This window comes from Oncorhynchus kisutch, linkage group LG6, assembly GCF_002021735.2.
Source record: "Oncorhynchus kisutch isolate 150728-3 linkage group LG6, Okis_V2, whole genome shotgun sequence".
NCBI classification, from domain to species: Eukaryota; Metazoa; Chordata; class Actinopteri; order Salmoniformes; family Salmonidae; genus Oncorhynchus; species Oncorhynchus kisutch.
This window is the reverse complement of record NC_034179.2, coordinates 81357505-81374108: the sequence shown is the minus strand read 5'-3', so window position 1 is coordinate 81374108 and position 16604 is coordinate 81357505. Positions and strand designations below refer to the sequence as shown.

At 46.8% G+C, this 16604-nt stretch overlaps 1 protein-coding gene across 2 annotated transcripts in view; it reads left to right on the top strand.

The window, feature by feature from the left end:
• The window catches only part of LOC109897407 (excitatory amino acid transporter 2), a 33103-nt gene that overhangs the window by 10252 nt on the left and 6247 nt on the right, over positions 1-16604 (top strand). The window contains exons 1-6 of one of the 2 annotated variants that reach the window (XM_020491903.2): positions 1353-1497; positions 4263-4436; positions 8458-8610; positions 9217-9473; positions 13574-13679; positions 13902-14028. In XM_020491903.2, coding sequence (XP_020347492.2) covers positions 4268-4436; positions 8458-8610; positions 9217-9473; positions 13574-13679; positions 13902-14028 — 812 coding nt within the window. In that variant the 5' untranslated portion in view covers positions 1353-1497; positions 4263-4267. Of the gene's footprint in view, positions 1-1352; positions 1498-4262; positions 4437-8457; positions 8611-9216; positions 9474-13573; positions 13680-13901; positions 14029-16604 lie in introns of those variants that run through there. The other variant, XM_031827869.1, reaches the window with a different exon arrangement.

Here is a 16604-nt window from a genome sequence, read left to right as displayed (position 1 = left end):
TGTTGGTCTATTGGAGGCTAGCTCTGGTCCAGGGTTACATGTGGACTTTCTTCACTGTTGGTCTATTGGAGGCTAGCTCTGGTCCAGGGTTACATGTGGACTTTCTTCACTGTTGGTCTATTGGAGGCTAGCTCTGGTCCAGAGCTACATGTGTACTTTCTTCCCTGTTGGTCTATTGGAGGCTAGCTCTGATCCAGGGTTACATGTGTACTTTCTTCCCTGTTAGTCTATTGGAGGCTAGCTCTGGTCCAGAGCTACAAGTGGACTTTCTTCCCTGTTGGTCTATTGGAGGCTAGCTCTGGTCCAGGGCTACATGTGGACTTTCTTCGCTGTTGGTCTATTGGAGGCTAGCTCTGGTCCAGGGTTACATGTGGACTTTCTTCCCTGTTGGTCTATTGGAGGCTAGCTCTGGTCCAGAGTTACATGTGGACTATTTTCCGTGTCGGTCTGTTAGAGCCTTGGAGGCTAGCTCCCAATCCCACTGTTCAGGCCATTCCTACATTTCCTAGAGACGGAAAATAATCCCTTAGCCTAGGGAAGAAAATGGATTTGCAACACGGCTACAGCAGTCTACAGGTCATTGAGCATGTCACTGCAATTTATGCACTGTTCAATCTTCAGGATATATCCTCATTACATGATGCAGGATGCATCCTGACGTTTGGTAGGACAGTGGGTCAGGCATAGAGATCTTATTCAATTCCTACTGTATATGTCATTCTATGGGGTCGGGTCCTCTGTCTGACCTCCTCCAAGGTCTTAATACCCATCATAAGAGCTGTAGACCTGGGCTGTAGACTTGGCACTGCCATCCTACTGAACAAAGTATTGGCAATGAGATCTGTGTCCCAAATGGCACCCTTTCCCTTTATAGTGCACTACTTTTGGCCAGAGCCCTTTGGGCCTGGGTCAATTGTACACTATATAGAGAAAAGATTGCTATTTGGGATGCACATAAACACTGTGTGTTCATTGGTCTACTCTGTGTTTTCTGATAGTACAGTGATTATACAGTTCATCAGATCATGGTGGGTTTCTGACTCACACTCCAACAGTAGGACTGCTGGGTAATTGGAGTACAGTACATAGTCTCCAGGATGTTTGTAAACATTGTTCTTAATGTTAAGAATGAAATGAATTTTGCAAAGAGGATTGGTACAGTAACAGAAACAGGGAGCCCCCTCCGCCCCTCCCCTTCCCCCCACCGCACAGTTCACAAGGGATTATATCGGTCTGCTATCGAAACTTGGCAAGAGATTCCCCTCCCCCCATTTTTTTTGGTTGCATTTGCTGGCAATCCCTCTTTATGCCCGGGCAGCAACTGCTGTTGGACTTTAAACGACAGATGAAGACAAGCTGATGAACAGAGCAGGGAAAGAGAGCATGATGGAGAGAAGTGAGGTCAAAGGGTGAGGTCCATAGAGAGTGGAGGAGGTAAAGAAGGAAGGAGAGAGTGAATAGAATAAGGTTAGACTAGACTGGTCTACGTGCATTTTGGTGAGTGTTAACTCTATTCTTCCTTATGTAGAAAAGCCATCTGCATGGCTGATGAATTATAATCATGTGCGATTGTGCAGCGGAGGCTGTCTGTTTGTAAATGTGCCACTCAGGTTCCTGACGCTGACTTCACACACCGCCATGTTGCTCTCCAGATGTGTTTATCTCTGGTGGGAGTGGGATTCATCATCCCTCTTTACACTCTGTTGGAGCTGGTGCTGCTGGTCACTGCATTGGAATACTGGAAAAGACAGACTAGGCAGACTGAGTACTTATTAGTTGAATATTATTACAATGTATCAAACCTGATCAGATTTACATTGCTTATTGGTGCTTTTATGTAAAGGTCTTATTTGGATTGCATGTCCACCTATTGTTTTGACGATGTTTGAACCTGTCAGGTCTGATATCTGATGTTAGGCTGGATGTTCCTTCTCTGGCAGAAGTGGGGTTTTTGGTTTATGTTGTGATGTGGGGGTGACTTCAGTAATTCTCTGGTTGACTTGAATAGAATTGTGCACCATCACTCACATTGTCAGATTATCGTTTACCATTCCCATGACATGACTCTCAGATGATTGTCAGAGTGCTTTCTTACTCCGTCTCCTTCCATCTCTCTCCGTCTCTCTCTGTCTCCCTCCGTCTCTCTCCGTCTCTCTCCATCTCTCTCCATCTCTCTCCGTCTCTCTCCGTCCCTCCCCGTCTCTCCCCGTCTCTCTCCGTCTCTCTCCGTCTCTATCCGTCTCTCCCCGTCTCTCTCCCCGTCTCTCCCCGTCTCTCCCCGTCTCTCTCCGTCTCTCTCCGTCTCTCCCCGTCTCTCCCCGTCTCTCCCCGTCTCTCTCCGTCTCTCTCCGTCTCTCCCCGTCTCTCTCCGTCTCTGCCCGTCTCTCTCCGTCTCTGCCCGTCTCTCCCCGTCTATCCCCGTCTCTCTCCGTCTCTCTCCGTCTCTTCCCGTCTCTCTCCGTCTCTCTCCGCCTCTCCTCGTCTCTCTCCGTCTCTCTCCGTCTCTCCCCGTCTCTCTCCGTCTCTGCCCGTCTCTCTCCGTCTCTGCCCGTCTCTCCCCGTCTCTCCCCGTCTCTCCCCGTCTCTCTCCGTCTCTCCCCGTCTCTCTCCGTCCCTCTCTGTCTCTCCCCGTCTCTCCCCGTCTCTCCCCGTCTCTCTCCGTCTCTCCCCGTCTCTCTCCGTCTCTCTCCGTCTCTCCCCGTCTCTCCCCGTCTCTCTCCGTCTCTCTCCGTCTCTTCCCGTCTCTCTCCGTCTCTCTCCGTCTCTCTCCGCCTCTCCCCGTCTCTCTCCGTCTTTCTCCGTCTCTCCCCGTCTCTCTCCGTCTCTGCCCGTCTCTCTCCGTCTCTGCCCGTCTCTCCCCGTCTCTCCCCGTCTCTCCCCGTCCCTCCCCGTCTCTCTCCGTCTCTCTCCGTCTCTTCCCGTCTCTCTCCGTCTCTCTCCGTCTCTCTCCGCCTCTCCCCGTCTCTCTCCGTCTCTCTCCGTCTCTCCCCGTCTCTCTCCGTCTCTGCCCGTCTCTCTCCGTCTCTGCCCGTCTCTCCCCGTCTCTCCCCGTCTCTCCCCGTCTCTCTCCGTCTCTCCCCGTCTCTCTCCGTCCCTTTCCGTCCCTCACCGTCTCTCCCCGTCTCTCCCCGTCTCTCTCCGTCTCTCTCCGTCTCCCTCCGTCTCTCCCCGTCTCTCTCCGTCTCTCTCCGTCCCTCCCCGTCTCTCTCCGTCTCTGTCTGTCTCTATCCGTCTCTCCCCGTCTCTCTCCGTCTCTCTCCGTCTCTCCCCGTCTCTCTCCGTCTCTCTCCGTCCCTCCCCGTCCCTCTCCGTCTCTCTCCGTTGTCTCTCCGTCTCTCTCCGTCTCTATCCGTCTCTCCCCGTCTCTCCCCGTCTCTCTCCGTCTCTCTCTGTCTCCCTCCGTCTCCCTCCGTCTCTCTCCGTCTCTCTCCGTCGCTCTCCGTCTCTCTCCGTCTCTCCCAGTCTCTCCCCGTCTCTCTCCGTCTCTCTCCGTCGCTCTCCGTCTCTCTCCGTCTCTCTCCGTCTCTCCCCGTCTCTCCACGTCTCTCTCCGTCTCTCTCCGTCTCCCTCCGTCTCCCTCCATCTCTCTCCGTCTCTCTCCGTCTCCCTCCGTCTCTCCCCGTCTCTCTCCGTCTCTCCCCGTCTCTCTCCGTCTCTCCCCGTCTCTCCCCGTCTCTCTCCGTCTCTCTCCGTCCCTCCCCGTCCCTCCCCGTCTCTCTCCGTCTCTCTCCGTCTCTCCCCGTCTCTCTCCGTCTCTCTCCGTCTCCCTCCGTCTCTCCCCGTCTCTCTCCGTCTCTCTCCGTCTCCCTCCGTCTCCCTCCGTCTCTCTCCGTCTCTCTCCGTCTCTCCCAACTGTTTTCCATCCATCTTTCTCCACCTCCATATCCTGTATTATTCAGGCTGTGGGTACATTCCTTCTCAATGTAATGACATTTATCAGACCTTAACCTGACTGATCTGTCAGATCTATGTTACTCATCTTAGTCAACAGCACCCAACGGTTTCGGTCTTTCCTTGGTATGGTGATGGTGTTAAACTGGTCTGAAAACAACTCCTCGCCTCTTCCCCCTCTGTCTTTGCAGATCTCAAGGAACCAGGTGTAAGACAACAATATGGTGTACGTTTCCCCAAGCCAATAGAAAGGCTAAGGGGAGCCACTGTGATGCTTACACCAGAGGAAGAGGCATGGGGCTGTTTTCTGACCAGGCAGATGTGTTGTCACAGTACACCTCCCTCTCTCACTGTCTCCCTCTCTTCCACAGACAGGATGACGAATCAGCAGCCAGTCCACCAGTCTAACAAGGCCCATTATGATGAGCCACCCATTGTTGAAGCTGGAGTGTTGGATTTGTTGGAACCCAAACTTCCCAATAGTTTCTTGGGAACCTACTGTGGCTTCCTCATCCGAAACTCACTGCTCGTCCTCACTATACTGGGTAGGTGCCTACCTCGCTTCATGGTGGTCAACTGTCAGGAAATCAATTATTTCATTGCCTTCAGTGGTTATAAAGGGTTACGCTGCATTTCAGCTCTCTGTATTACCTGTGCTTGCTAACATTTTTTTATATATAAACATTTTATTAAATGTTTTATTAGCCCATCCCCCTCTTCGGACGACAATAACAAACTTTCTCTCTTATTTTTTTACAGCTTTCTCACACACATTTTACACCCATGGCAATTCTCTCTTTGTTTTCTTCACCGTAGTTACATATCAAGAATATAGTTAGTACATACAGTGCATTCAGACAGTATAAAGACCCCTTACATCTTTTCCACATTTTGTTAAGTTACAGCCTAATTCTAAAATTGATTTTATAAAATTTTAAAAATTCCCTCATCAATCTACACATAAAACGCCATAATGACAAAAGAAAATCAAGTTTTTATACATTTTTGCAAATGTATAAAAACAAAGAAATAGAAATATCACATTTACATAAGTATCAGATACTTTACTCAGTACTTTGTTGAGGCACCTTTGGCAGCGATTACAGCCTTGAGTCTTCTTGGGTATGACGCTTTGCACACCTGTATTTTAGAGGTTTCTTCCATTCTTCTCTGCAGATCCTCTCAAGTTCTGTCAGGTTGGATGGGAAGCGTTGCTGCACAGCTATTTTTCAGGTCTCTACAGAGATGTTCGATCAGGTTCAAGTTCGGGCTCTTGCTGGGCCACTCAAGGACATTCAGAAACTTGTCCCAAAGCCACTAGTGCGTTGTCTTGGCTGTGTGCTTAGGGTTGTTGTCCTATTGGAAGGTGAACCTTCGCCCCAGTCTGAGGTGCTGAGCGCTCTGGAACAGGTTTTCATCAAGGATCTTTCTGTACTTTGCTCCGTTCATCTTTCCCTCGATCCTGACTAGACTCCCAGTCCCTGACGCTGAAAAACATCCCCACAGCATTATGCTGCCACCACCATGCTTCACTGTAAATCAAATCAAATCAAATTTATTTATATAGCCCTTCGTACATCAGCTGATATCTCAAAGTGCTGTACAGAAACCCAGCCTAAAACCCCAAACAGCAAGCAATGCAGGTGTAGAAGCACGGTGGCTAGGAAAAACTCCCTAGAAAGGCCAATACCTAGGAAGAAACCTAGAGAGGAACCAGGCTATGTGGGGTGGCCAGTCCTCTTCTGGCTGTGCCGGATGGAGATTATAACAGAACATGGCCAAGATGTTCAAATGTTCATAAATGACCAGCATGGTCGAATAATAATAAGGCAGAACAGTTGAAACTAGAGCAGCAGCACAGTCAGGTGGAAGTTGAAACTGGAGCAGCAGCATGGCCAGGTGGACTGGGGACAGCAAGGAGTCATCATGTCAGGTAGTCCTGGGGCATGGTCCTAGGGCTCAGGTCCTCCGAGAGAGAGAAAGAAAGAGAGAAGGAGAGAATTAGAGAACGCACACTTAGATTCACACAGGACACCGAATAGGACAGGAGAAGTACTCCAGATATAACAAACTGACCCCAGCCCCCCGACACATAAACTACTGCAGCATAAATACTGGAGGCTGAGACAGGAGGGGTCAGGAGACACTGTGGCCCCATCTGAGGACACCCCCGGACAGGGCCAAACAGGAAGGATATAACCCCACCCACTTTGCCAAAGCACAGCCCCCACACCACTAGAGGGATATCTTCAACCACCAACTTACCATCCTGAGACAAGGCTGAGTATAGCCCACAAAGATCTCCGCCACGGCACAACCCAAGGGGGGGGGCGCCAACCCAGACAGGATGACCACAACAGTGAATCAACCCACTCAGGTGACGCACCCCCTCCAGGGACGGCATGAGAGAGCCCCAGCAAGCCAGTGACTCAGCCCCTGTAATAGGGTTAGAGGCAGAGAATCCCAGTGGAAAGAGGGGAACCGGCCAGGCAGAGACAGCAGGGGCGGTTCGTTGCTCCAGAGCCTTTCCGTTCACCTTCCCACTCCTGGGCCAGACTACACTCAATCATATGACCCACTGAAGAGATGAGTCTTCAGTAAAGACTTAAAGGTTGAGACCGAGTTTGCGTCTCTGACATGGGTAGGCAGACCGTTCCATAAAAATGGAGCTCTATAGGAGAAAGCCCTGCCTCCAGCTGTTTGCTTAGAAATTCTAGGGACAATTAGGAGGCCTGCGTCTTGTGACCGTAGCGTACGTGTAGGTATGTACGGCAGGACCAAATCAGAGAGATAGGTAGGAGCAAGCCCATGTAATGCTTTGTAGGTTAGCAGTAAAACCTTGAAATCAGCCCTTGCTTTGACAGGAAGCCAGTGTAGAGAGGCTAGCACTGGAGTAATATGATCAAATTTTTTGGTTCTAGTCAGGATTCTAGCAGCCGTATTTAGCACTAACTGAAGTTTATTTAGTGCTTTATCCGGGTAGCCGGAAAATAGAGCATTGCAGTAGTCTAACCTAGAAGTGACAAAAGCATGGATTAATTTTTCTGCATAATTTTTGGACAGAAAGTTTCTGATTTTTGCAATGTTACGTAGATGGGATGTAGGGATGGTGCCAGGTTTCCTCCAGACGTGACACTTGGCATTCAGGCCAAAGGGTTCAATCTTGGTTTAATCAGACCAGAGAATCTTGTTTCTTATGGTCTGAGAGTCCTTTAGGTGCCTTTTGGCAAACTCCAAGCAGTCTGTCATGTGCCTTTTCCTGAGGAGTGGCTTCCATCTGGCCAGTCTACCATAAAGGCCTGATTGGTGGAGTGCTGCAGAGATGGTTGTCCTTCTGGAAGGTTCTCCCATCTCCACAGAGGAACTCTGGAGCTCTGTCAGAGTGACCATCGGGTTCTTGGTCACCTCCCTGATCAAGGCCCTTCTCCCCAGATTGCTCAGTTTGGCCGGGCGGCCAGCTCTAGGAAGGGTCTTAGTGGTTCCAAACATCTTCCATTTAAGAATGATGGAAGCCACTGTGGTCTTGGGGACCTTCAATGCTGCAAAAAAAAATTGGTACCCTTCCCCAGATCTGTGCCTCGACACAGTCCTGTCTCGGAGCTCTACGGACAATTCCTTCGACCTCATGGCTTGGTTTTTGCTCTGACATGCACTGTCAGCTGTGGGACCTTATATAGACAGATGTGTGCCTTTCCAAATCATGTCCAATCAATTGAATTTACCACAAGTGGTAGAATCAAGTTGTAGAAACATCTCAAGGATGATCAATGGAAACAGGATGGACCTACGTTTTCACTTTATCATTATGGGGTTTTGTGTGTAGATTAATGAGGATTTAAATATTTTTAAAATCCATTTTAGAAAAAGGCTGTAACGCAACAAAGTGTGGAAAAGGTCCAGGGGTCTGAATACTCTCCTAATGTGTAACGGCATTCGTCTGTTGAAAGAGGAGCGGACCAAAATGCAGCGTGGTGGTTACTCATGTTCTTTAATGAAAACAAACAAACAATACAAAACAACAAACGGAACGTGAAAACCTATACAGCCTATCTTGTGACAACAAACACAGAGACAGGAACAAGGACACTAAGGACAATCCCCCACGACACACTCAAAGAATATGGCTGCCTAAATATGGTTCCCAATCAGAGACAACGATAAACACCTGCCTCTGATTGAGATCCACTTCAGACAGCCATAGACTTAACTAGAACACCCCACTAAGCTACAATCCCAATACCAACACACCACATACAAAAACCCCATGCCACACCCTGGCCTGACCAAATAAATGAAGATAAACACAAAATACTTTGACCAGGGCGTGACATAATGCACTGTACACATCACTTCTTGTTGGCACTAGTGTACTTACTGTAAATCCCCCTGGAATGGAAATGAAATCCAATGAGTCAGACGCTGTGATTATAAACCCTCTCGAAATGCTCTTCTGAAGCGTTTCACTGGAATCTCTTCTCTCTGCGCTCTCACGGAAGCTGTAAGGGTGACAGAGGAAACCATTATGTGGCTGTTGTGCTTACTCCTCTCCTCTGTGAACTGTAACAGGTGTAATAGCGGGGTCGCTGTTTGGGATGCTGCTGCGGTATGTTTCTATTACAGACCCCAACACCCTGATGCTGGTGTCCTTTCCTGGAGACATCCTCATGAGGATGCTGAAGATGCTCATCTTGCCCCTCATCATCTCCAGCCTAATCACAGGTACACTGTTGTAATACACACACACACACACACACACACACACACACACACACACACACACACACACACACACACAGTCGTATACAGCTAACCTTGTGGGGACACACAATTCCATCCCATTCAAAATCCTATTTTCCCTAACCCCTAACCCTAAACCTAACCCTAACCCTTACCCTTACCCTAACCTGTACTCTTACCCTTACCCTAATCCTGACCCTAACCTTAACCATAACCCTAACCTTAACCCTAACCCTAACCTTAACCCAAAAACCTTAACCTTAAACCTTACCCTAACTCCTAATTCTAACCCTAAAACTAACCCTAGCCCCAAACCCTTAATGTAATTCTAACCGTAGCCCTAATTCTAACCTTAACCCTAAACCCCCTAGAAACCCCCATCTAAACTTAACCCTAAACCCCCTAAACCCCCATTTGACCTCGTGCGGACTAACAGAATGTCCCCAGGTGGTCAAATTTGTGTTTGTTTACTATTCCTGTTGGAACTTCCCACAAGAATATAGTTAAACACATCCAGACACACACACACACACACGCGCGCGCAGGTGGAAGGTGCCTTGCTCATCAGCCTGTCTCTCTCCCTCCCAGGTCTGGCTGGTCTGGATGCTCGTTCCAGTGGGAGGATGGGCTCCAGGGCCATGGTCTACTACATGTCCACTACGGTCATAGCTGCCATCCTGGGGGTCATCCTGGTCCTGGGGATCCACCCGGGAAACCCCAAACTCAGGAGCAGTCAGGAGCAGGACACGGCCCCCAAGAACCAGGAGGTCAGCAGTCTGGACGCCTTCCTGGACCTCATCAGGAACCTGTTCCCTGAAAACCTGGTGCAGGCCTGCTTCCAACAGGTAGGACCCAGACCCAGAACTAGAACTGGACCCAGACGCAGAACTAAACCCTGACCCCATCAAACAATGGATGTTCAGTTGTTATTGTGAGATTTGGACCCTATCAAAGCCTGACTTTAATGACCAGCATTGGGAATGTGTGGCTTATGGGGCAATTGTGTCCAATTCACAATTGATTGTTACAGAGCCTTCAGAAAGTATTACACCCCTTTACTTTCCCCACATTTTGTTGTGTTAAAAAGTGGGATTCAAATGGATTTCGTTATTGCTCCTTATTGCTCTTTTTTGTCAATGATCTACACTAAATACTCTGGAAGACAAATTCTAACATTTGTAAAATATTTGTGAAAAACAAAACAGTAATATATCTTGATTAGAAAAGTACTCAACCCCATTACATGTTAGAGTCACAGCGATTACAGGTCTGAGTCTTTCTGGGTAAGTCTGTAAGAGCTTTGGATTGTACAATATTTGCACATTCTTTTTTAAATTCTTCAAGCTCTGTCAAAACTGTAACTAGGAACACTCAGGAACATTCAACGTCATCTTGGTAAGCAACTCCACTGTTTATTTGGCCTTGTGTTTTAAGTTATTGCCCTGCTGTCTGTTGGAAATCAGACTGAACCAGGTTTTCCTCTAGGACTTTGACTGTGCTTAGCTCTATTCTGTTTCTTTTTATCCTAAAAAATACTCATTGCCGATCACAAACATACCCATAACATGATGCAGCCACCGCCATGCTTGAAAATATGAAGAGTGATACTCAGGGATGTGTTCTGTTGGATTTTCCCCAAACATAAAACTTTGTATCCAGGACATAAAGGTCATTTCTTTGCCACATGTTTTTGTAGTTTTACTTTAGTGCCTTACTGCAAACAGGATGCATATTTAGGAACATTTGTATTCTGTCAGGCTTCCTCCTTTTCACTCTGTTGATTAGGTTAGTATTGTGATCAACAATGTTGTTGATCCATCCTCAGTGTTCTCCTATCACAGCTCATAAACTCTGTAACTGTTTTAAATAGGTGCCCCTCTTTGCGAGGCATTGGAAAACCTGATCTTTGTGGTTGAATCTGGGTCCATTGTGTGACTTCTTAAGCGAATTTGGACTTTTTAATTTATTTAGGCTTGCCATAACAAAGGTGTTGAATACTTATTGACTCAACACATTTCAGCTTTTCATTGTAATTAATATGTAAAAATTCCTCAAATATAATTCCACTTTGACATTATGGGGTATTGTTTGTAGGCCAGTGACCAAAAATCTCTATTTAATCAATTTTAAATTCAAGCTGTAACACAACAACATGTGGAAGAAGTTAAGGGGAGCCAATACTTTGGAAGGGACTGTATATGTACAGACTAGTTCATAAAAAGGAATGGCTTATGTCATCACGGAAGTAGAGTTTTGCTTTAGAGTAGAGAAGGGTATTTACAGTACTATATAGAGAACATTTTGACGGAAATGCAGCTAGAACCTTAAAGTCCCAGGCATTCCATATTATGATCCTTCCATTTCCCAGAAAATGACGACTTTGCAGAACAACACATGTGAGTGGTGTTAGCTGTGCAGATCCTAATTCCCTCTCTTTATTCCAAGCTTTTGTTGTTGCATTGGACATTTGATGTCTCCCTCTGAACATCTTTCCCCTTGTATTGACCAATAGCTGTTCTTGTGTTGACATTTTCACTCGACATTAAAGGAATTTATCAGAGGCCAGCGCGACTTATAGTTAATGTATTACTCTTAAGATAGCTAGGTGAGACAACCACACATCGTAGTCATAGTGAGAACAGTTTTCCTCTGGAGAAGTTATCAGCAAAGTCCGTGCTAGTAGGAAAAGACAAGTGCAGGTTTGAATGTTTTATTTTTAGGGGCGAGGAGGGAGGGAATGAGACGGAAATTTCTTATTTAAGATACTCTTTGAAGAGGTAGGGTTTCAGACGTTTTGTAAGATGAGCAGGGACTCTACTGTCCTAGCATTAAGGGGACATGATCCTGTACCTAGGTGGCTGACCACAGGACAGAACAGGAGAGGACAGGAGACTACAGGACAGGATAGGGCAGGACAAGACTGTGTGATTTACAAAGCAACGCTGCCTGGCAGATATGATTGCTGTTAATCCAAGCAGGCGGATCATTTTTAAGCGATAATCCAGGCCTCAATCATGTCGCAGCAGTTCCCTTCTTTTGTCCAAATCCTGTGTTTTTTTCTCTCTCTCTCCTTATTGCTCTCATTCTCTCTCTCTCTCCTTATCTCTCTCTCATTCTCTTTCTCCTTATCTCTCTAATTCTCTCTCTCTCCTTATCTCTCTCATTCTCTCTCATTCTCTCTCTCCTTATCTCTCTCATTCTCTCTCTCTCCTTATCTCTCTCATTCTCTCTCATTCTCTCTCTCCTTATCGCTCTCATTCTCTCTCTCTCCTTATCTCTCTCCTTATCGCTCTCATTCTCTCTCTCTCCTTATCGCTCTCATTCTCTCTCTCTCCTTATCTCTCTCATTCTCTCTCTCCTTATCTCTCTCTCATTCTCTCTCTCTCCTTATCTCTCTCATTCTCTCTCTCTCCTTATCGCTCTCATTCTCTCTCTCTCCTTATCTCTCTCATTCTCTCTCTCTCCTTATCGCTCTCATTCTCTCTCTCATTCTCTCTCTCTCCTTATCGCTCTCATTCCCTCTCTCTCTCCTTATCTCTCTCATTCTCTCTCTCTCCTTATTGCTCTCATTCTCTCTCTCTCCTAATCGCTCTCATTCTTTCTCTCTCCTTATCGCTCTCATTCTCTCTCTCTCATTCTCTCTCTCTCCTTATCTCTCTCATTCTCTCTCTCTCCTTATTGCTCTCATTCTCTCTCTCTCTCCTTATCTCTCTCATTCTCTCTCTCTCCTTATCTCTCTCATTCCCTCTCTCTCCTTATCTCTCTCATTCTCTCTCTCTCCTTATTGCTCTCATTCTCTCTCTCTCCTAATCGCTCTCATTCTTTCTCTCTCCTTATCGCTCTCATTCTCTCTCTCTCCTTATCTCTCTCATTCTCTCTCTCTCCTTATCTCTCTCATTCTCTCTCTCCTATCGCTCTCATTCTCTCTCTCCTATCGCTCTCATTCTCTCTCTCTCCTTATTGCTCTCATTCTCTCTCTCTCCTTATCTCTCTCATTCTCCCTCTCTCCTTATCTCTCTCATTCTCTCTCTCTCTCTCATGCATGTGTGTCTGAATGATTGGAAATACTCTGTGTTAGACTGGGTGAGGGTCAGACCTTCTGTTGGTGCTAATCTCTTTACAGCGCCATTGGGTTGTCTTCATTTATTACAGTAAGGCATCTGCCTAGTGTGACTGTGTGTGTGTGTGTGTATGTGTATGTGTGTGTGCTTGTGTGCTTGTGAGTGTGTGTGCGTGTGCATGCGTGTGTGTGTGTGTGCTGTTCAGCCCTGGGCTTATAAGGATCCTTTCTCTCGTTATGTGCTGTCACTGTGTTTGTCTTCGTCAGAGATTAATTGATATTGTAATTGCTTTTGCAGATCAGCCAAGAAATAGCATGACGATCCCCAGCCCCCTTTTCCATATTTCCTCTTCTCTCTATCCCTCTCTCTCTCTCTCTCTCTCTCTCTCTCTCTCTCTCTCTCTCTCTCTCTCTCTCTCTCTCTCTCTCTCCTTCTCTCTCCCTCTCTCTCCTTCTCTCTCCCTCTCTCTCCCCTCTCTCTCCCTCTCTCTCTCCCTCTCTATCCCTCTCTCTCTCCCTCCCCCTCTCTTCTTCTTTGTCTACATAAACATATCTCTCATCTTTCTGGTGGTTGCTCTCTCTCTCTCTCTCTCTCTCTCTCTCTCTCTCTCACTCTCTCTCTCTCTATTCGCCACCCCCCTCTCCACCCACCTCTCTCTCTCTCTATTCTCCACCCACCTCTCTCTCTTTCTCTCTATTCCCCACCCCCATCTCCACCACCTCTCTCTCTTTCTCTCTATTCTCCACCCCCTCTCCACCCCACCTCTCTCTCTCTCTCTCTCTCTCTCTCTCTCAATTCTCCACCCCCCACTCCACCCCACCTCTCTCTCTCTCTCTATTCTCCACCCCCCTCTTCACCCTACCTCTCACTCTCTCTCTCTTCAGGTTCAAACAGTAGCAAAGAAAGTGTCAGTGATGTCCCCGAACCAGACAGAACCTGTCATAGTCAGCAAGAAGAAACTGGAGTTCAAATGGGGCATGAATGTTCTGGGTGAGAGAATACTATGGTTCTTTCCTCTCTATTCACTGAGGGGGCAACAATGTCCTGTTCGGTTCAACTCTCTTTCTGTTGATTGGACGGAATACTATTATGTCTATTTCCTTTTGTTTCATTGGTTTAGTTATATTCATCAGGTATTCATCATTCATGTTGAGAGAGCACATTGGTTATTTATGAACAGATGATTTAATGTTGTAATGATGTTTTCTGAAGGTTTAATTGGGTTCTTCATCACATTTGGAATGTGCATGGGGAAGATGGGAGAGAAGGGGAAGCTCATGTCAGAGTTCTTCAACATCCTTAATGAGATCATCATGAAGATGGTGGGCATGATCATGTGGTACGTGTCTCTCTGTGTCATCCTGTCTGTGTCTTCCTGTCTGTGTCCCTGTCTGTGTCCCTGTCTGTGTCTTCCTGTCTGTGTCCCTGTCTGTGTCCTTGTCTGTGTCTCTCTCTGTGTCCATGTCTGTGTCCCTGTCTGTGTCTTCCTGTCTGTGTCACTGTATGTCTTCCTGTCTGTCCTCCTGTCTGTGTCCCTGTCTGTGTCCTCCTGTCTGTGTCCCTGTCTGTGTCCTCCTGTCTGTGTCCTCCTGTCTGTGTCTTCCTGTCTGTGTCTTCCTGTCTGTGTCCCTGTCTGTGTCTTCCTGTCTGTTTCTTCCTGTGTCCCTGTCTGTGTCTACCTGTCTGTGTCCCTGTATGGGTCTGTTTTCCTTCAGTGGAATAATGGCTGCAGTGCTGAAAAACATTCTATAGACAGTAATGAATTCACTGACAGTGATGAATAAGTGGAGGACTGCATACGTGAAAAAAATGGTGGGAACTGGGGCAGAGAGAGGATTGGAAAGGGGAGAAATATAGGGAGAAGAATTCCCTAAGACATGACAGTGTGTGGAATGCTGAGGACTAGCAGGAGTGGGAGCCGAGCAGAAGCCTTTCTGGTTCCCAGGGTGGAGAGGGTGGAACAGGTCCAGAACCTAATGAATCCACAGACAGGAAAGGAGCCAGTAGCTGCTCAACAGGCCAGCACAAATCAGAGTGCAGACAGACTGATGCAGGGCGGGACAGAGGGACGTGGTGAGATCCATGTCCTTGGAGAGTGATGAAAGCCTTGATGCTTTGCAGGACAGTAGCAGACAGTCCAGTAGCACTGAAAGAGCAAGGGAAAAGAGACAGAAAGGGGGAGAGACAGAGAGACTTCACACGAGACTGGCCAATACCACTGAGAGAGAGAAAAACACACATCCCCCCTCTCCCTCTCCCTCTCCCTCTCCCTCTCCCTCTCCCTCTCCCTCTCCCTCTCCCTCTCCCTCTCCCTCTCCCTCTCCTCCCTCTCCCTCTCCCTCTCCCTCTCCCTCTCCCTCTACACCAAAAGAAGCACAAACTCAGGGGACATCTTGAAGTGCAGCACATTTTCCAAGGGAACTGTGATCTCCATACCACAAACCCAACATAAATCACCCATTTTACACACTAAACACATGACTCACTACTAGGCCTACAGAGCTGGCCAAACAAACCGGTATGTATATACAAATAACATGTAATACACAGTACACTAAACACACTGGTAATACACAGTACACTAAACACACTGGTAATACACAGTACACTAAACACACTGGTCACACATAGTACACTAAACACTAAACACACTGGTAATACACAGTACACTAAACACACTGGTAATACACAGTACACTAAACACACTGGTAATACACAGTACACTAAACACACTGGTCATACATAGTACACTAAACACACTGGTCATACATAGTACACTAAACACACTGGTCACACACAGTACACTAAACACACTGGTCACACACAGTACACTAAACACACTGGTCACACACAGTACACAAAACACTGGTCACACACAGTACACTAAACACACTGGTCACACACAGTACACTAAACACACTGGTCACACACAGTACACTAAACACACAGTGCACTAAACACACAGTACACTAAACACACAGTACACTAAACACACAGTACACTAAACACACTGGTCACACACAGTACACTAAACACACTGGTCACACACAGTACACAAAACACACTGGTCACACACAGTACACTAAACACACTGGTCACACACAGTACACTAAACACACTGGTCACACATAGTACACTAAACACACAGTGCACTAAACACACAGTACACTAAACACACAGTACACTAAACACACAGTACACTAAACACACTGGTCACACATAGTACACTAAACACACAGTACACTAAACACATTGGTCACACATAGTACACTAAACACACAGTACACTAAACACACTGGTCACACATAGTACACTAAACACACAGTACACTAAACACATTGGTCACACATAGTACACTAAACACACTGGTCACACATAGTACACTAAACACACTGGTCACACATAGTACACTAAACAGACAGTACACTAAACACATAGTACACTAAACACACTGGTCATACATAGTACACTAAACACACTGGTCACACATAGTACACTAAACACACTGGTCATACATAGTACACTAAACACACTGGTCACACATAGTACACTAAACACACAGTGCACTAAACACACAGTACACTAAACACACAGTACACTAAACACACAGTACACTAAACACACTGGTCACACATAGTACACTAAACACACAGTACACTAAACACACTGGTCACACATAGTACACTAAACACACAGTACACTAAACACATTGGTCACACATAGTACACTAAACACACTGGTCACACATAGTACACTAAACACACTGGTCACATAGTACACTAAACACACTGGTCACACATAGTACACTAAACACACTGGTCACATAGTACACTAAACACACAGTACACTAAACACACTGGTCACACATAGTACACTAAACACATAGTACACTAAACACACTGGTCACACATAGTA